Here is a 20848-nt window from a genome sequence, read left to right on the forward strand (position 1 = left end):
ACATTTGCTTTCTCAACACGACTGACTTGGCATGACATAGTTAGACCCAGCCCATGAGTTCTGTACATAGATACACAGATAAATATACCAATTTCAAGCCTCTTGTCCTGATTAATGCCACGTTCTCAACATCAAATTTCCATGACATCATCTAAACTAACTTCTGCCTTTCCATCAGCAGGGTCTTATAAGTCTCAGTTTGCTTCAATATATTCTCACATTCAGGACAAGAGAAGCATCTCTGTAAATTGTATGAAAGCAGCCTGTCGCAAGGGTAACAGCATGGAATATTTTGTTTTGGGTACCAGTTAAATCTAGATCTTTCTTATGGAATGATTGTAGATTAACTTGTTCATTGATTGTGAGACTGAAGAATCATGTATAATTGTGAAGAATTTTGAAAATCAACCCCTCTACATTAAGCATTAATTTGGAGCTCCCTGGCTCCTGATCTGAGGGAAAAATACTAAGACTTTGACATGGGTAAATGAAAGGTAATTCCAATTAAAGCCTCAAGAATGGGAATGACAGGGCTACAACTGTTGGCAAATCTCTCCTCTTCCTGAAGAGCTGAGAGTAGCAGGAGCCATATTCTTTTTATGCAGTTGATGATATTTACTTTATGCTAAAGAAATGAGGCATTAGGAAAAATAAAGAAAACAAAAGAAAAAAGTGAAAATAAGAATAAGGGAGCTGAATCGTAGTTAGTTCTCAGCTCCAGATGGGCTCTACTCGGTGGTAATCAGATTAGAATTGCTCCTTACTTCAGAGATGCCGAAAAACCATTCTTGGAGCAAAAAAAAAAAACCAGTGAAGGATTGAACACTGAAAAATATTGCACCAGCATTTATTAAGGGCTCTAAGAATGAGCAAGGGAACTATTAGGCCTTTAGCTTGAGTTCCTGGGAAGATACACAAATCTATTTTGTGAGACAACATAAGGAAACATTTATAACAACAGTTGAATTCTAGACAGCCAGTATAGATTTTGTAGAAGATGATCATGCCAACCCAATCTTTGAGACTTTCTCCTTGACATGCTTAGTATACTGTACCTGTATATGATAAAACTAGAGCAACTGAAACACTGGATTTTCAGGAGACTCAACAAGGCACCACATAAAAGGGTAATGGTAAAATTAGAGCATAAGTTTCACAGATATAACAGGAAATGATATAAAAGAACTACTAAGTAGCAGAAAAAATTAGACAAATTTGTAATCAAAAGGATGTCATTTAGTTGACATAGGGTCAGTGCTGGGTGCTTAGCTCTTCAAATGACCTCAGTAAAACAATTACAAGAAGACCTGGAGAAAATAAGTGAATGATTAGTAAAACAGCAGATGCCTTTCAATCTAGAATGGGCAAAATCATGCACATATGTCATAAAAACAAGAAAGCCAAATATGAATAACTAGCCAATGAGATGGTTGTCATCAAGAGAAAGATCTAAAAGTCATTATCATTAGTGACTTATGACTCTCTAAGCAATGTACAGAAGTTGAAGAAAAAGCCCAGAAAATACTAGGATACATTAAACATCAATTTACCACTATGAAGAAAAAAAAGACAATATCAAAGTCCAGGTTCCATCTCAAAAAAGGCTATAAAAAAAGTCAATACAGTATATGGAAGATCAACAACTCTCATACCATCAGACAAACTGATTATCAAAGGAGGCTAGAATGATTCAATCTATACTTTCTAAAAGAAAGTCAGTAAAGAGGCCTTTGACACGGACATTCAAGATACTTAAGGCATAAGTAAAATAGACTATTTACCTCAAAGAAGTGGCCAAGTTAGATCTAACAGATGAAACTGGAAGAAAAATGGTTAAATACCACCCACTGTGGAAACCTCTTTACATATAAAATTGCCATACAGTATTTTTAAACAGACTACCAGCTGAGGCTCAGAACAATACCAGTACCAGTCAGTTCAAGAATAAATCAGACCAACTGATCGACACGTAATTTTATTTAGATGTCTCCTCAGATAGACAAGCAAGTTTTTAGGCATCTATTGCCACATAACTCCATCGGGATACTATTCTTATTAACACTGGAGAATATGTTGAATCAGTAACCCTTCAATATGAAAGGTTCCAGGCTGCTTGCAAGCAATAATATACTTAATCTTGAAGGTTACATTCTCAACTGCCTCTCCTCATCTATGGGTTTAGATACAACTACTTCAGTATCCCAGTTGAAAATCATCCAGATTGCATACTATCTACAACAATGCTCTAAAGTCTATGGAACACACAAAAAGTTAATCATCCATGGATAAAAAACATTTAGGCTGCTTTCCATGTAGTAATCTCACCTATTATTCAGTTGCTTATAAATGGTGAAAATGCTCTGAATTCTTGGGAAGAGGAGTAGCAGTAGTTTACCAAGAGGGGTAGTATTAGCCATATGATCATTATTTTATTCTCACCCCAAAAGGCTGTACCAGTATGAAATTGCCTTGACTGCATCCGCAATTCTGATCATACCTTCTTGTCGAGGCTGAGTGTATCCTAAGCTCTTCTCTTCCAGCTGAAATCTTCTTGGTTGGTAAATACATAATTAAGAAGCTCTTATCCATGCCAAAGTGATCAGGAAAGTTGTAATCTATCTCTTTCCTTGTATTTAGTCAGTCTACCTCTCATAATAATTGTCTTTTCAGTATATGGGAACACAGCTATCTCAGACCATAAGGGTAACTTGAGTTGTATTCTAATGTTCCACACTGCTGCTCTATACTCAGGCTTCCTTCCTCCATTATTTTTCCTTCCTTCTACATGGATGGAGTATCACTGCCTCCCTTATCTCTGTCTGGAACTGCCTTAGCCACAAACTAGAAGCAACTTGATGGTGGTATATAGGTCATCTTAATCCCCCACAGACTGAAGCATTCCATGAAATGTTCAATGATTAAGACATTCCTACTGTCACTCATACTGAGCTCACCATCAGCACTCCTGAACATGATCTCGAATTGTCACTGTTAACGCCAATGGTCACTTTCTTCCCACACCAAGAATGCCATTACTGTAGCCACAGAAATTAAGGCCACTTTCACTAATAAGGAATAAGTATAAATACTGTTGAAAGATTGCTCTTTTTGGCAAACCAAGCACCTTATCATTCACCAATGGCAAAACAAACACATTACCATGCACCCAATGTGCGCCAACCCAACTGCCACATAACAGCCATCTTTATTCTTTGAATACCACAAAACTCTTAATGAAACCTCTTTCTATTACCTGGAAACTTTCTTTACTCTTCAGACAGACATCCTTAACTGCAACTGTCCCCTATTCATTTGAATTATGCAATTAGAAGCCTATTCTTAGGGATCGCCTGATGTCAGAAGAACCTCTAGACAAAGAAATCCTTTGTCAAGCATGGTGTGGTATGTGGACAGCTATGTGTAAATTCTACTCAGTGATTTGGGAAAATTTTTCATCTCCATAAGGAAACTGTACTAGTAACTCACTCAGTACTGCTATATACTTTCTACTACTACAGAAGATCATTAATTGATTAAAATTCACATTGAAAACAAAATATAGACAAATTTCCAAAATAAGGGTAACTCATATAAGTTATAGGGGACTGAACCAATCCAAAAATTTTACAGTATAATTTTTAAACAAAAAGAAAGAAATTACTCATTTATGTTTCATAGACTATTTTAAGGGCATCTCATATGTACAAATAGAATATCTAGACTGCATCAACAAAGATATTTAAATGTGCCGTAATTTGTAATGGGCTAACCATTGAACTAGCAAATATCAAAGCACATTTATTGTGACCCAAGTCTATACTTATGTTCAGTCATGTTTCATTTCTTGAAAGCATCATTTTACTGTTATGCAGTAATGTTTGTGTAACACAGTTACACTTTGCCGCAGTTATATGTTAATTATATACTAATCAAAACATTGGTGTGCTTAATTATCTCTTACGATATTCTTTAGTTGATTTGCTTACCCAGCTGAAGTTTTCCCATTCTTTACATATAGCAAGTACAGTACAATTTAGAATATTAACACCAAACCCCATTCTTTACAGTGAATAATCTCGAACTGAGCATTTTGGGGGGATCACCACTAATAGGTAACACCAGAAAAATGTTAATAAAGTGCCATATGCGTTTAATCTTTCGTCTTAGGCATGTTTCATGATCCGTCTTTTAAAATTGATTTTTTTTTCTATTGTAAATTAACAACTGTATGTAAGTACAGTACACTAATTACAGTACAAAGAAAAACAAGTTTGTGTATGTGTGACAATTCATAAACTCCTCCTCTTGTACAGGGTTTTGTTTCTTACACAAGATGAAATCTAAGGGCATTTAGCAGTGAAGCCTTTAGGGACCAGCAAATTTATCTAAGAAACTTTTGTTTCTACAAATGTGCATGTTCCTTTCTTGCTTTAAGGAAAATTTTAGGTATTTTTTCATCTCTTTGACATAAGGAATTGTAGGGAAACTAGGTAGAGTGATGTCAAGTTCCTATGAAGCTGGCATATTTGTGTGTATGTGATTTCCTTTTGCCTCTCTTGCTCATAACTCAATATGAGGGTTTTTGTCCCCTATATAAACAGAAGAACTGTAGGAACCCTTATTTGACAATAACAACTCATTCCAGTAAGCATGCCTATGAACTTATTTGTTGTAACACTTCTTAAACAGCAAAATTTTAAGGATTTGTCCCTTATATTGAGATATAAAAATTCTAAAATTTTGTGGCTTACATTGGGCATTCCTTAAATTGAAGGGCATTAAATCCAGTTTTTACTGTACTTAAGTAGCATGCATTTTGTATGTACTAACTCTCCTGTTAATGACAGATTTGTAAAGTGTACTTTTTAAAAATACAGTATTTATACTGTAATGTTTGACTTATGAAATTGTTAAGGTCCTGACTGTCATTCTGAATGGTCTGCATACACAGGCACAGTACTGTCATATTCTGTTGGCAAATTTACCTGTTACTGCATCCAGCTCTAAAACCATACATGATATACTGGTTCTTTATGTATTGTCTTCTATATTTCATCAGCAATGCTTATTTTTTTTACATTTACCACTTACATATTTCACAAATTTATGTTAGAAGTTTAGATGGCCACAAATTGACCAGATTGAAAGATAAGGTCAGTCTGTCCACTGAATTCACTCTCCATCGTGTCAAATATATATAAACTCATCTAAGTTACTTATAAATAGAGGTACAGTATACCACCTCCTATGCACTATTCTAGTATACAGGTAGTCCCCCGGTTCCGGCTAGACGTTCGAGGTTACGCGACGCTTTTTCAAATATATTCATCAGAAATTATTTCCTATCCGCACCATGACAACGGAAGAAATATGGGCCTGGCACTCACATTTAGTTTTCAATGCACCCCATTAAAGTAAAAGGTTTTCTTATGATTTTTGACGATTTTCACGATGTTCCTTTTAAGGTTATGAAACCGGGACCGCCTAATTCTATCATATCCCTATGACCCTACCATTTAGTATTCATAAAAGGAATTTCTCACTATCTACATGGATTCTCTTCTAGTATTTGGTAACATTGTAAAATTTTTCATATTCACAAATGCCTACCACTAAACTTTAATAAACGATGCTTGAATTTATAACTATTCCTCATGCATACCACGAATGTAGTGAATAAACAAAAAAAAAAATCATGAGCTTATTATACATATACAGTAAACCCCCTATTTGCGGAGGATGCATATCACACTCACAATAATAGCCTTTAAATCCCTGAATACTTAAAACCCCTCTAAAAACACTTAGAACTGCCTATTTTGATAGTTTAAACACAAAAAGCCCTCTATAAATGCTTATACCTGAGTATTTTAATAGTTTTATCACAAAAAGTGCATTTAGTCTCAGTGAAAAATATAGCGAATGGGCAAACTTTCTGCGAATAATGGGTAGATACGTTCCATAGAGAAATCCGCGAATACGTGAGCCCACGAATAGTGAGACTGCAAATACGGGGGTATACTGTATATAAAACAATAAGGCATATTCTGTCACATAACTAATGTTATGTGGCAGCACATGAGAAATTACATTATGACTATCTTTATCAAAGCGTGCTTCAGATACAATCACTTATGTGCAGTCAATATTTGGCTTACTTTTATAAATAAACTATTAAAGATGACAACTCTAGTGACGGAGAGTGAGAGAATTCATTTATATACAAATGAATTCCAGGATTACATAATCACTTTTATATACTGAAAATGCAAATGCCATCATAGGGAAATTTCATAAAGAATTCAGAAACTTGTTTTAACTTTTCCTTTCTTAATTATCTCAAGCTTTTATATCCGTAACAGGACTGGCTTTTCAGATGTTATTTAAATTTTTATTATACAGGCAGTCTCCAGTTAACGGTGGGCTCGGTTAATGGCAATCCGGTTTTATGGCGCTTGTCTAGCGACGAAAATTAGCAATTTTCGGCGCCAAAAATCGCCAATTTCCCCTTATCGGCACCGATAATTGGGTATTGGCACCAATACATACCTAACAGAGGCGCCGATAACCGAAATCGGCACTTTTCAGTCATAAGCCCAAAAGTCGCCGAAAAAACGCCAGAAATCGCTGATTTTCGGTTAATGGCGATTTACGCTTATCATCACACCCCCAGAATGGAACCCCCGCCGATAACCGAGGACTGCCTGTAATACTTTTGAAAAAATAGTGTAACCAACTACTTCTCTTCATTTAGTATGCAATGAAACTTAGAAATTCAAGCATTAGAATATAAAGTAAATATAAGTACAACAAGTCTTGTGATCAATGCAGCGTATAGTAATATCTTTTAAACTTGATGTATTTTTTCGTTGTAGGATATTTCTGTTGAAACTATTAAAGTTTTCAAATAAATATTTGTAAGAAACTAACTTTAGAGATGGACTCGAAAAGACTTTTTGCAATTAAATAATTAGCTTCACAGTTTGACTGGAAGTACATGAATATGAGTTGTACTGTACTTTAAGCTACTTTAATCTGAGGAACCAAAAAAGTTTGTCAAGTAAAATTTTGAGGACACTTAGAGAGAGAGAGAGAGAGAGAGAGAGAGAGAGAGAGAGAGAGAGAGAGAGAGAGAGAGAGAGAGAGAGAGAGAGAGAGAGAGAGAGAGAGAGAGAGAGAGAGAGAGAGAGAGAGAGAGAGAGAGAGAGAGAGAGAGAGTACATTGATACAGTATTCTGTTCTGTATTCAACTGAAGTTATTAACACTGATTTTTGTCTGGGTGTCCTAACATTCATTTGCAGCAAATCACAACCACTTCAGTGCATACTGTACAGTATTTTTTTTTATGGCTGGCTGTAAATTTATTTTTTATTATATGCAATGCTGGTTATGGTGTTATGTAAAAACTGAATACTTCGGATTTTATTGCAGTAGGTTCAAAACTGGAAAACAATAAAAGTGTCAAAATGACAAGTTAAAGTCAACCATAAATATTCAATGGATGATGCTGATTGCAGTCATCAGTCTCAAGGGTTGACATCTGCATAACAGCCAATGATGTCAGCAGAATCTTGGAAGGATCACTTTATCATATGTTAGTTTACTATGCACAAAAATATAATTGAAATACACATCCACATTTTATACTTATACAGTACAGTATAGAATATACATTGCAACAAAACTAATCAGGTATTAAACCCATGAAAAACTTTCTACCATTTTCAAACTAGCACAATTCGTCTCTCACCTCAGCTTTAGTTACAAAGTTTGTGAGCCTTACATAAATATGTAGAAAATGGAAAGAGAAATGAGGAAAGAACAAAGATCATTAGGTCTAGGTCTTTATCCATCTCCATTTTCTGTCTTTTCCTGGGCCTTCACCTTGTTACCTTCCTGTCTATTGCCATTCTAACTAGTAACTGTTCCTCATCCCTTCTCTTTGTAAGTCCAAACCACCTCAATCTTCATCTCAAGTCTATTTTACGGGAGCTGACCACCATATCTTGCCACCACTTTCTCATTTACGATGTGATCCTCCCACCTTGCTCTCACCTAGAAGCTCAACACTTCTTCTCGATTACTATTATTCTGGATCTTTTTCATGAGGGAAATAAATACATCTGTACTCCATATTCTCTCGTACATGTACTTTCTGTACAGGACTATACGTAATAAACAAATTGACTACAATAAAAAAAAAATTTATTGTTTTACCCACATTATTTTTTTTTTTTTATCTAACTCCTTTACCTAACCGTTTTTACCTTTGTCTTAATGCCCACCCTTAATACGAAATTGTCCGAGGCAATTTTTGGCTTTTTTGGTAGCTCAATTCTTACCCTATCAAAGCTCTTTCCATCGAATTTTTTGGCAGTTGTATGTAAACACCAGATGCACAAGTTGTAAGCAGGAATGAGGATATACATGTGCCATAAACTTTTCTTTGTAAATTAGCATTTTACAATTCTTTAGCTACCACATTTCATATACTCCTTGGTGACTTCCAAGAAGGGGGGGGGTTCTACACTCATCATCAGCGGTAATGCAGACTCAGTTTTGGCCTACTGTTCATGAGTTTAGCAATTCAGTTATGGCCTACTATTCATGAGTTTAACAATACAAGGTATTTACTTTTATTGTTTGGTGTATAGTTGTTCTTTTTTGTAATTATTTGGTTTTATTTGGAGCTGTTTTTTGTTGTACTGTATATTTAAAATGGAAAAAAGTACAAACTCAAAATGATGTGAAGTTAGCCTATAGCAGGAAAGTCTTTATTTTCAGAAGCAAATATCTAAATAACCTAAAAACTTGAAATTTTTTTGAACCCTGAAAAATGACAAAAAATTTCTTTTCTGAGCTCGGCCCCGTGTCACCCGGTGAAATTCCATTCTAACTCGAATTTCTAGGTATAAATATTGCTAAATATACCAGAGAAAAAGCTTTCAGGAATGCTGAGTTACTACCCCAGATCGAGCGTCTTCTAATGAAGACGTTGGTATAACCAAGGGTGAGTGAAGGAATCACAACCACAGAGCCACACTCTATAGACATCCCTATGTCAATATCCCGAGAAGAGTGAGGGGCCGTACCAGCGCCCACGCTCCCCAGCCACGCGGCGACTCCAGCGCCATCTGAACTCATTCCATTTCTAGCACTCGTTTTGATCGCAGATTTGTTTGTGGCTTGTGTTTTTGGCGTGATTTGCCTTTATTTCACCATGTCGTCAAGCACCTTTACTGTTTCAAGTTAAGTACCATATTCTTGTGGGGTTTATGGTAAGTTTGGCTGTTTTACATCGTATTTAGATATTATACGTGAATCTTGTTGGGATGCTGCGCGGCCCTTTGTCAGCCATGTCAATCATGAGGTTCGCTCGTTCAGCTTGTTCTGTTTGGGCTTCTCTTGGTCGGTTACATTATTTATCATTCCCCTATAGGATTCATCCTGGTGGTCTTGCCTGAGTTGGGTCTTTGGGATATCCTCTAAAGTTAATTTCAGAGAACTTCCCATCATAGGAGTTCTTACATTTAGGGTTCCCGTAGTATTTTCCGCCTAGGTATCTCCCAGGATGTTTTCCTATTAATTATGGTCATTATAGATTTCTATTATGTTTGTGCTTGATGTCATGTTTTATTATATTTAAATCTTATCATTATTACATGAGACGTCAGGTACAGTCCTATCTGTTTACTTCCTGTCGCTTTGTTGGTTAGGCTAATGCCAAGCACAAGCCGATATCAATGTCTAGTGTATATATTTAGTAATGGTGGTTATTTATTTATTATTTATTTATTATTTTTGGTTAACATCCCTGTCCTAGCCCTGCCTAGTGCAAGGTTAGGCTTTCCTGGTAGCCTATTTGGCCTCCCTCTCTCCCTTGTATCGTGGAGTAGGTTAGTGAGAGGAGGATCAGCAGATGGAGGGAGTTTCTGTTGTTGCTTCAGTCCACGACCGTTGTTTGGGTGGTGGAGTGAGACCCCATTGTCCTCCCCCTTCTTTCGGAGGGGTAGAGGTTTTCCCCTTGGGTGTGTCTCCTCCACGCTATTTTAGCATTCCCTTACCTTACGGTTCTGGCTGGCCTTCAACACAGGTTTTTCTCCCTGTTGGTTCTACATCCTCCCTTTCATTCTCCCCTTCGTATTTTATAGACTGTGTCTATTACAAGGTGTCTGAGTGGGGTCGTGGGCTACTTCCTTTTCCTTCCTGTTAGGGCAGGCCTAGAGCTCTCCCTACTTGGGTATCACTTTACCTAGTACGGCCTGGGATTTCAGTTGAGATGGGTACACGTCTTCCCTAGTCTCCTGTTTTCCTCTTCTCTGGTCTAAGCCCTTCCTTACTTAGCTTTTCCCCCTTCCTAGCCTACCCTAAGTCAATTCCTTGTCATCTCTCATGGTGTGACATCGTCCCAATGTTCTCCCGAGTGCTTGGGTCCTCCTGGTGGAGGGATTCGCTCCTCCCAGGGATGGTTCCTGGTGACAACTGTCTTGACTTTATGTTTTGTTTAACCGCCTCCTCGGATCGAGTGGGTCTTGAACATTTTCAGGGTTATCCTTCCCCCTCCCATCATCCCGGTCCTCCCTTTGCCTCCTGCATTTGCCTCGGCGTCTGGGTCATTCTAGTCGAATTGATTGGCGCGTACACCTGCCCATGTGGGTCCAGTTGTGTTCTGCCTCTTCCTTCTTGTGTACTCTAGCGATAGAGGCTTGGGATCTCGGTAGTAATGGTACCGGACTTCGGGGACTCTACCTCATAGTGGCGTTGTTAACTGGTTTCTTTACCACCCTCTATGTGTATACACTTGTTACTGGTCCCCGGTGGCTTAACCCGCCCGTCCGGGTTGATATGTTTGCTTTAATCTTATATCAGAGTCCGGTGATCCTTCCCTTGGGTTCCACCCGGTTTCATTACTGGCGGTCCTTGTGGTGAGGGTCCTGTCGATTCAACTCTCGTTCGCCGGAGTATTCCGCAGTCGGGAGGTTTTCTGTTTACCATATGTTTGTTGCTGGTCCCCGACGGCTTAACCCCGCCGTCGGGTTGATATATGACTGTTGCTGGTCCCCGGCGGCTTAACCCCGCCGTCGGGTTGATATATGACTGTTGATGGTCCCCGGCGGCTTAACCCGCCGTCGGGTTGTTATATGTTTGATTTCTTTAATATTATATCAGAGTCCGTGATCCTTCCCTTGGGTTCCGCCGTTTTATTTCTGGCGTTCCTTGTGGTAAGGGTCACGTTGATTCAACTCTCGTTCCGCGGAGTATTCCGGCAGTCGGGAGATTTTTCGCTACCATGTGTTTGTTACTGCTCCCGATGCTTAACCCCTGCCCGTCGGGTTGAGATTTTTACTTTAATTTTATTTTAGTCCGGTGATCCTTCCCTTAGGTTCCGCCCGTTTTTATTACTGGCGTTCCTGGTGGTGAGTCCCATTGATTCATCTCTCGTTCCGCCGGAAAATTCCGCAGTCGGGAGGTGATGCTTACCATATGTTTGTTACTGTCCCCGCGCTTAACCCCGCCGTCGGGTTGATTTGTTTACTTTAAGTTTCTTTGCTTAGTAGGTCCGTCTCTGACGGGGTTTTTCATTCCACCGGAGTTCTCCGGTAGCATGGTATGAAAATACTTACCCCTACATAGTTTAAGTTTCTTAGACTGGTAGATTCATGTACTTTTCACACTTACAGACTGTTCGTTGTGAGGAGCCCGGATGTGCCGCCATCCTCCACCAACCCTACGGGCATGTGGTGTGCCGGACTCATGCTGGCTGGCTTGATGACTTGATCGTCTGGCATCCAGACGGCTGTGAGGTTTGCTTCGCATCGTATGGATGTCTCCAGGACGAGTCGGTAAGCTAATTACTTCCGCTTTACCACATTAGTCAGAGTTTGTTATTTGGTCACATTTGGCTCTTATATAAACACGGTATTAGCCCTTCTTTGACACTCTGCCCCTTTCAGGTTGACGTCCTTCAAGAAAGAGGCCTTGGGGTCTCTCCGCGCTTGGGTAGCTGGGTTCGGGAGGAATGTCCCATCGGGGAAACCCTATATCCTCGATGAAAAGCTGAGGGACCTGCTTTATCCCAGCGCCCGGATCACTGCGGCCGTACCTTCTGATGTGGCCGCACCTATCATCGACCAGATCCGGGCCACGACCCAGCCCTTGCAAGGGGACCCCCTACACTTGGGGGATTACAGAGTCGTCGCTGCACTCGACCTGGATCTCGAGCCGATGGTCACCGAGCAGGACCAGGGGGTAGGTATTGAGGTAAGTGAGGCAGTGGGGGCGGGCACCCTCCTTAATCCCCCTCCTTCATCATCCTCTTCCTTTCAGGCCTTCACCAAACCTGCTATCTTGAGGGACAGAGTTCAGTCTACTGTCCCCAAGTTGAAGTCGTCGTTGAAGGCGAAGGGCTACAAGTCCTCGTCTTCACGAAAGCCTCTCCTTTCCCCCCGTCGAAGCCAAAGGGTGCTGACCCTTTGCCTTCCGGGAGCAAACTGAGTACCCCGGGCAAAGGAGCGAGTAGATGGGCGACCAAGTCCAGCCCTCCTCGCCAGCCTGCCTTTAACCCGGAGGCGTTTGCGGGGATGTTGTTCAAGAGGTTCTCCACGGAGGTAGACACAAAACTAGATAAGCTTACTGAGAAGCTTCAAGATCATGAGAAGCTGATCGCTGATTTGTCGCGCTCGGTGGTGCCGGTGCACTATCAGTTCCCCGACACCGCTGCCCTCCCTCCTTTGACGTAAGGGAACCCATGGCGGGTTGCTCTTAATGCTGTCCAGCATGAATGCACCTTGACCATTGAAGGCCTAGGTACCAGGCGTCTAGAAGAACTGGAGTTCTTCCCGGCTGATCTCTTGCCCCCCTACCCAGGCTTCGTTAGGCTGACGGAGGAAGCCTGGGTACGCTCAATTGAGGTCCCTACAGAGACGGTGATTTTCCCTAGGGATCAGGCGCAATCTGTTCTCCTGCGCACTTTTACCGGGTGGCAGGCGGAGGACACGGAGTTGACCCCCTTCAAGGGCAACTTAAATATGTTTTCTCTTGGTGGTAGGCTACCCACCCCCTGTCTGAACAAAGTTGCTATTGCAACCGCTCAGGCTTGCTGGGAAGGCAAACCCTTGCCTCAGCTCCAGGAATTAGACCCTACATCTCTAATCTTCCCCCGGGGGTGACGAGTTCTGGAGGAACGCTCCGTCCACATTTACTGTCGGTAAATTGGACGCAGATTGCGCGTCAAACCAGTTCAGAGAGCAGCTTCCTAAGCTCACAGAAGCTCTCCTGAAGGCTGAGTTCGAAGCACGGTGTCGGTTGAGCCGGTCTTTGAACTCGCTGTGCCTGTCAGAAGCGACCGCCGTCTCCTTTTCAGAGGAACCATTGTTTCAGGTTCTGACTAAATCCCTGTTAGCAGGGTTTCAGTCGGACCTGTTCGACTTCATGGTAGCAAAGATGAACTGCCGTAAGTTCATCTTCACTGATGCCACCATCGTCTTGAACCTGACAGGCTCATGAGGAGTTCTTTCTGGGAACCAACCTTTTCCCAGACGATGAAGTCTCCGGTGTCCTGAGCGAAGCAACCAGGACCAACCAGAGTCTGCGCTCCCGGTGGGGTATCTCCGCTCTTAAGCGGAAGACCTCCAGTTTAGCGGTTCCCAGAATAGGCCTGGGAACGTTACAGGAAGCGAGGAGACCCCAACATCAGGCGGTTGTTCAGGCAGTCCCGTTCTCAACGGTGAGCCAACCATCCACCTCCAAGGCCCAACCCCAACAGTATGTGCTGGTTCAACCAGCCCAACCCCTTGCTGCACCTACGTATGTCTCCTCGCCGGCATACAACCCTACCTATGAGGGCCGTGGGGTTTTTCACGGTCTTAATAGGAGCGCAAGGGGGTAGAGGTCGAGCCCCTTCAGAGGCAGGGCTGAGCCTGTCTTCCGGAGGAAAAGTGGCCACGGGGTAGAGGAAGCAAATCTGCTTCCTCTCACTGAGACCAGTTAGGTGGGTGAACACCTTTACTGGTTCAGAGACCAGTGGCCCTTCAGTCCCTGGACACACAGTATCGTGTCCAAAGGTCTGGGTTGGAACTGGATCAGGGGTCCCCCTCCCATGACCAGATTTTACCATCCTTCCTCCAAAAGCCCTACAGGTCTTGGTGACGAAACTACTCAATAAATGAGCTATAAAGAAAGTGAGGCACCTCAAGTTTCAAGGCAGGCTTTTCACTGTCCCCAAGAAAGTTTCCGGCCAGCAAATAGTGATTCTAGATGACCGAGTTCTTGGGGTCGTTCGGCTTTCAAATTGAACAAGGAAAAGTCCCGCCTGACTCTGGAGTCTCGGTTTCAGTGGCTGGGTATCAAGTGGGACCTAACCTCGTACAGGTTATCTCTTCCGCCGGCCAAGCGGAAGGAAATCTAATTCTACCAGAAAGTCTCTGAAAGTAACCTTCCGCAGGACTTAAGAGAGGTTTCTCGGCACTCTTAAGTTTGCTTCAGTGACAGACCTGCTCTTAAAAGCGAGCTTAAAGACATCAGTTTCAGAGACAGAGTCCCTCATCCCCAAATCCTTGAGAGTAGACCCCGCCCGTGGTCCATCCAGGGTCTCTCGACCTGTTCCACTTCAATTCCCCTTCCGGCTCTGGTAATACACTCAGACGCTTCTTTAAGCGGCTGGGAGGTTATTCACCACAACAAAAAGTCTAAGGGATATGGTCTACAATGTTCCAACAGTTTCATATAAACACCTTGGAAGCTGTGGCAGTGTTTCTAATTCTCAAGAAACCCGCCCCGCCGCCAGTTTCACATCAGGCTGGTGTTGGGCAGCGCAGTGGTGGTTCGTTGCTTCAAAGGGGCAGCTCCAAATCAGGTCGCGTTAACCAGGTGGTGTTAGCTACCTTCTCCTGGCAAACAAGCACGGCTGGCATTTGTCAGCCACCCATCTATCGGGGCGGAACATAGTGGCGGTCTCCCTGTCCAGGACTACTCCGCTGGACGCGGAGTGGTCTCTGGGCGGGGAATCGTTCAATTGAATTTGCCGCCGGGTTCCAGGGCTCCAGGTGGATCTGTTCGCTGCAAAGAACAATTACAAGCTTCCTGATCGTGGCTCCCAACCCGGACCCTCAGACCTTTGCCACAGATCGATGTCCATAGTTTGGAACTGTTGGGAGAAGGTGTACTTGTTTCCCCCAATAAACTTGTTCTTGAGAGTACTGCACAAACTGCCAAAGAGCAACTGGTTCCCTCTGCTCCAGGAACTCAAGTTGCGGTGTTATCAGATACCCAAATCCAGTCTGACCCAAGTAGTACAAACAAAGGCTGTGTCTGCTTTCTTAAGAATTCAGAATGCCCGGGCTTTATGGACCTTATAATGTTTGCCGCAAAAAATGGAGCAAACACTGACCCCGTCAACACTCTGCTTCTAGAATCTGATCTAGAATCTGATATGGGAGATTATACTCTCAGAAAGTATGATGCATAGCAGCAAAGAACTAACATCTTTCTTGAAGGCATCTGAAGCTCAAACTGTGGCTACTAACCTAACGATTTACTTTCTTTAGATCATTGTTTGAAAAATGCCTGCGCCCGGCCACTATTGATGTAGCTAAATCAGCCTTATAGTGGGTACTTCTGATTAGCTTAGCTTCAGTTGCCAGAATTTCAAAGCTATCGGCTCTCGCTAGAGGTGATGATCATGTTGATTTCTTTAATATCCCATCCGGAGAAGTCCTCCTTTCCCCTGATCATAGGTTCCTAGCTAAAAATGAAGACCCTCAGGACAGGTGGTCCCCCTAGAAGGTGTCTCTCTCCCTTAGGACCAATCCTTATGTCCATTATATACATTAAAGTCTTATCTACAAAGAACTCCACAGTATAAGTTGGGTCCTCTTTTTATCAGGAAAGGGTGGAACTCTTTTCGTTGAGTCCCAAGGTTCACGTGCAGTGGCTACCTTTACTATCTATTTTCATAATATGAATTTTGCTTAACTTACCGAGTATATGGGATAGAAATCACCTCTAGCGTTTAAACCACTATTTAAATCACTCGAAGCCCTGAAATTTTCTGTGGTGGCTGTGGGGAGTGTCATCTCCTCATCTTAATTATCCTTATCCTTTTCCCTTTCCCCCGCCCACCTGCCTCATTTATTTCTCTACCTGCCTTTCTGGATCGACCATGCCTCCTGCCTTGCTCCTCATACTCGATACTGGTATACCTGATTATTGCTTGTCTTGTGATTTGGATTTGATATGTTGTGGATTTAGATTTAGTCAGAGGTACTGAAGCGGTTTTTATTTTGCTTCATGTACCTCATATATTTTTGTCTTTCAATTGTATCTCATTGCTTTTAGGTTTAAGTTTGTAATTACTGGTTATTCTATTGAATTATAGGGGCCTTTTATTTTCCCCTATTGTACTATATGTTAGTGTTTCTACCTTGTTCCTAGGTTAAGTTTGCTATTTCATTGTACCCCCTTTTGATGTGAGGTGTATTATGTCACCAGTATTTACCTATAGTTAAGCCCAATTTTCATTGTTGAGATATTTTTATTAAATCTATTTTTCCATAGCATGTGTGTCTTTCAGTTACCTTTCGTATTCTGTTGTAGCTTTGCAGTCTTGGCATGATTCTCTGACACTATTTCACCGGGTGACACGGGGCCGAGCTCAGAAAAGGGATTTTGACAAAGGAAAAATCTGTTTCTGAGGAGGCCCGTGTCACCCGTGACCCCTAGAATATTTTGAGGTACAGGTTCGCCCCCTACTGGCTCACGACAAGCCTGGGGATGGTGCTAGTCTGGAATGAGTTCAGATGGCGCTGGAGTCGCCAAGCGTGGCGGGGCTGGGAGCGTGGGCGCTGCATAGGGATGTGAGTGTGGCTCTGTGGTTGTGATTCCTTCACTCACCCTTGGTTATACCGACGTCTTCATTAGAAGACCTCTCGATCTGGGAGTAATAACTCCAGCATTCCTGAAAGCTTTTTCTCTGGTATATTTAGCAATATTTATACCTAGAAATTCGAGTTAGAATGGAATTTCACCGGGTGACACGGGGCCTCCCTCAGGAATAGATTTATCCTTTGTCAAAATCCCTTTTCCATTGATATATATTTTACCGTTACTTATGCCTATTACTGTATATAAAGATATACGGAAAGGAGCTAAATTTCTGACTATTTAGTGTTGTGTTAAAACATCAAATATCCTCCAGATGTAATCCGCAAGCTGGTCAATACCAAAATATATATTATGAGAATGAAGAATTTTGACTTGGTGATCAGGTTCAACTACTTAATATCAATATTAATACTGTACAGTAATACAGAGTAATTTCTCTGGATAATGTCATTTGGCATAATTGGAATCTCAGTAATGCTAAATTTCTTTCCAGATGATCAATTAATTACAGAGTAAAATATTGCAGCGTAAGTTGGTAAATTTGAATGGTTTACATGGTGTAAGAGAATGATGCATCAGGCCTGATACACTTCTTTAACAGTTTTATATCTTAGGTAAAAACTTATCATATTAAACCATCAAACATACGCATTACATAATACAATATTATGAATCGGCTTTCTCGTATTATGGCTATGACAGAACATAGTGTGTCTGATGTTTCTCTATAATAAAAAAATACAATGGATGTTTGACAACAAAGCTGCCCAAATGAATTCAGGTTTAATTCACGTCCAAAGGTTACAGGACAAATATACATGATTATATAAATATTTCATGCAAAAGACCATAATTAGCATTCACGCAATGCAAACATTAAGAGAAAATAAAATCTCTGAATAAGTATGAATTGGTTACACAAAAGATAAACTACTTGGAAGAAGGCAATAAACAATTTTCTATGGTGAGGGAAAGCAATATTCTAAATACTGTAATGCCAAAACAACAGAAGCAATGTTTTAATTTGGTTATGGTCTGTGGTTACAGGATTACCTAACAATTGGCACTAGAATGCATTTAACATACATTAACTTCCTGGTCACATTTTCTCAAAACAAAATAATCTACAACAAAAATCACTTATTTTCATTCAGCATTCTTGAATGAATGCTATTAGAGGAATCAAATAAAAGTAGCTAAGCTCTTGACATCCAGTAATTCACAAAACTATTGATATATATATATATATATATATATATATATATATATATATATATATATATATATATATATATATATATATATATATATTCTGTTTTCACAAAACTTCAAGAAATTTTGCATATCATATACAGACAGGTACTAAAGCGTTTTTATCTGATAATGCGATATGTAATGCCATCAATTTCAACAACATTAGCATTAGGAGGAGGTAGAGTGGTAGATGGAAGTGAATTGGATATAGGAGAGGGAGGATTTATGGCAAAATCTAAAATAGAATGAGGAATTGTAACATTATTTTCCCCAATTACATAAACACTTTCTTGCAAACATTCCGGGGTTTCCTCCTGGTCATTAATCGGCACATCATGAACAGCGCTAACGTGAGCCTGTAATTCACCTGAACTTGTGAAAACAATCTGACATGAAAAACAAGGATAGCTTATTTGAGCATGAGAACTGCAGTTAAACTGCTGAATGTCTGTACCTTGGTCTGAATGAGAAAGCCTAATATGGTCAATCAATTCACTTTGCAAACTAAAACAGGAGTGACATGTCTTACACTGGAAATTAGCAGGATATTTGTGACTCTCACTGCATTGTTCAAAATTATACTGTCTGTTCAAAGTCTTATTCCAAGTACTATGAGTGTACCACGTGTTTACACCAATGTGGACCCTGCTTTTATGCATATGCAATAACTGGATGTTGTTGGTAGTATAATGACACTCTGAACATTTAAGAATGTGTGCAGGAGCACCTGGATTATTGTGAAACTTTATATGATGATGATTAAGCTGCGAGGGATGAAGAAACCTTCTATTATAAAACTTACATTTTTTGTCATTTGTTTCGTGAAAACTTTTCATATGAAATTCATAAGAATCCATATCAGGAAATGTTCTACTGCATATCCTACATACAGATTTGTGTTCTCTTTTATGAGCACAAAAAAGACCATTGCAATCAAAAATCATACCACAGATCTGACAGGGTCCTTTAAATTGACTGAGGTGGTACTCTACATTTTTTTCTTTGCTGTAAATTCTCTGGCAATATGGACAGCGATGACAAAAAGTTTTTGCTAATTCATGGTCACCATGCATTTCAACAATATGTTCTCTAAGGACATAGTTTCTGGCAAATTGTTTCCCACATACATCACACAAATACATATTTTTGTCATTATTACCAAAGAGTTCATACTCTGAAGCACTGAGATCTGTTTCATATTCTTCTAAACTTTCATCATCAGTTATAATGCATCCCTCCTTAACTGTATCATCATTGTATTCAGTAAGACTATCAGAATAATTTGCTTCTCTTTGGATGGCAACTGTGGAGTCATTTGCAATACAATCCAAATGAGAGGAATTGGGCGTTTTATTACTAGCAATTCTATTATTTCCTTCTTGAAACAAATTCATTCTAATGGAGGAAACGCTGCATTTCTTTCTCTTTCGTGTCTGTCGCTTCTGCTTTATTCTCATATAAATATCTCTTCTCTTTTTAGACATTTCCTGCCAAAATTTTTCATCTTCTGAGTATGAAAATTCTTTGTCAGAGTCCGTAAGTTGAACATTCCACTTTGAGTTTGGCTCTGATAAAAGAAAGGAAGAATTTAGCCTAAAATAAACCAATAAGATCTACACATACTGATTTCTGAATTTAGGTATTAGTGTTTTTATTGACAATTTATTGACAAACTTCTGAAAAGAATAAATTTTCAAAAATTACATAGGCCCTAAATGAACTGGCAAAAAAAAATTGCTTATTGAAGATGTTACACAATTTTCATTAAATTTGAGAATATGGTAAGATGCCCAGTTAGTATTAAAAAATTACTGTCTCATGAATTATTATAGACTTTTGAGACTGTGTTGCAAAAAAAAAAAAAAAAAAAAAACACACACACACACAATACAGGCAGTCCCCGGTTGTTGGCAGGGGTTCTGTTCTGACAGTGTGACGATAAGCGAAAATTGCCAATAACTGAAAACTGGCGATTTTCGGTTATTGGCGCCTCTGTTAAGTATGTATCGGCGCTAATAAGTGGAAATCGGCTCATATCGATGCTGAAAATCACTGATTTTCGTCACTAGATGAGTGCCAGAAAACCGGATCACCGATAACCGGGCACTGCCTGTGATATACAAACAGAATTTAAAATAGGTTTATAAGTTTTCAGAAATGAGAGAGTAAGGTGAGTGCATACTAATTTTTCCAAGTGACCCCATTAGTACAGTTGGGGAATTGATCCAATTAGTATACTGTACAGTCTTCTAAATAAAAAATGAACGAATGTATGGGAAAATATGTGCATAATAACTTAAGTAAGGTTACAATAAATCTGAAAATACACACTCCCTGCTTTTTCATGGAAACTCTTACGGATTAGTGAAGTGACAGAGAAAAGCTTGAAATCTTGTGCAAGTTACAGTATTTTACTGTTTCAAGTACTGTAATAATAAAACAAGGTCTTTAAGCTAGTATGGAAGGTGAATCCATAAATACAGTTCTGCAAGACAAACTTAGGCTCTTGGAGAACTACGTCATCATTCTTTTCAGAGGATATGCAATATCTTCTATTTCTTTTGTTACATAAAATCTTATGCTATCCTGAAAAAATAATGATTTTTATGATAAAATCAATTCTGTTTAGACAGTACTTACCCTCTATCATTAGCTTTATCTGCGGCTACTTGGAGTAGGCTTGACAAGTTTTAAAATGAGTGAAATGCTCCC

At 40.1% G+C, this 20848-nt stretch overlaps 2 protein-coding genes across 7 annotated transcripts in view; both read right to left on the reverse strand.

Moving 5' to 3' along the window:
* LOC136836273 (uncharacterized) overlaps positions 1-20848 on the reverse strand; it is a 130018-nt gene that overhangs the window by 63909 nt on the left and 45261 nt on the right. The gene's annotated exons all lie outside the window — the stretch shown is intronic.
* LOC136836272 (zinc finger protein 37-like) overlaps positions 1-20848 on the reverse strand; it is a 92752-nt gene that overhangs the window by 26324 nt on the left and 45580 nt on the right. For 2 of the 6 annotated variants that reach the window (XM_067100304.1, XM_067100305.1), the window contains one exon: positions 17653-19703. The exons of the other annotated variants lie outside the window; for them this stretch is intronic. In XM_067100304.1, coding sequence (XP_066956405.1) covers positions 18256-19703 — 1448 coding nt within the window. In that variant the 3' untranslated portion in view covers positions 17653-18255. Of the gene's footprint in view, positions 1-17652; positions 19704-20848 lie in introns of those variants that run through there. 6 annotated transcript variants of the gene reach the window in all.

The sequence above is a fragment of the Macrobrachium rosenbergii genome, chromosome 56 (assembly GCF_040412425.1).
Source record: "Macrobrachium rosenbergii isolate ZJJX-2024 chromosome 56, ASM4041242v1, whole genome shotgun sequence".
Classification (NCBI taxonomy): Eukaryota; Metazoa; Arthropoda; class Malacostraca; order Decapoda; family Palaemonidae; genus Macrobrachium; species Macrobrachium rosenbergii.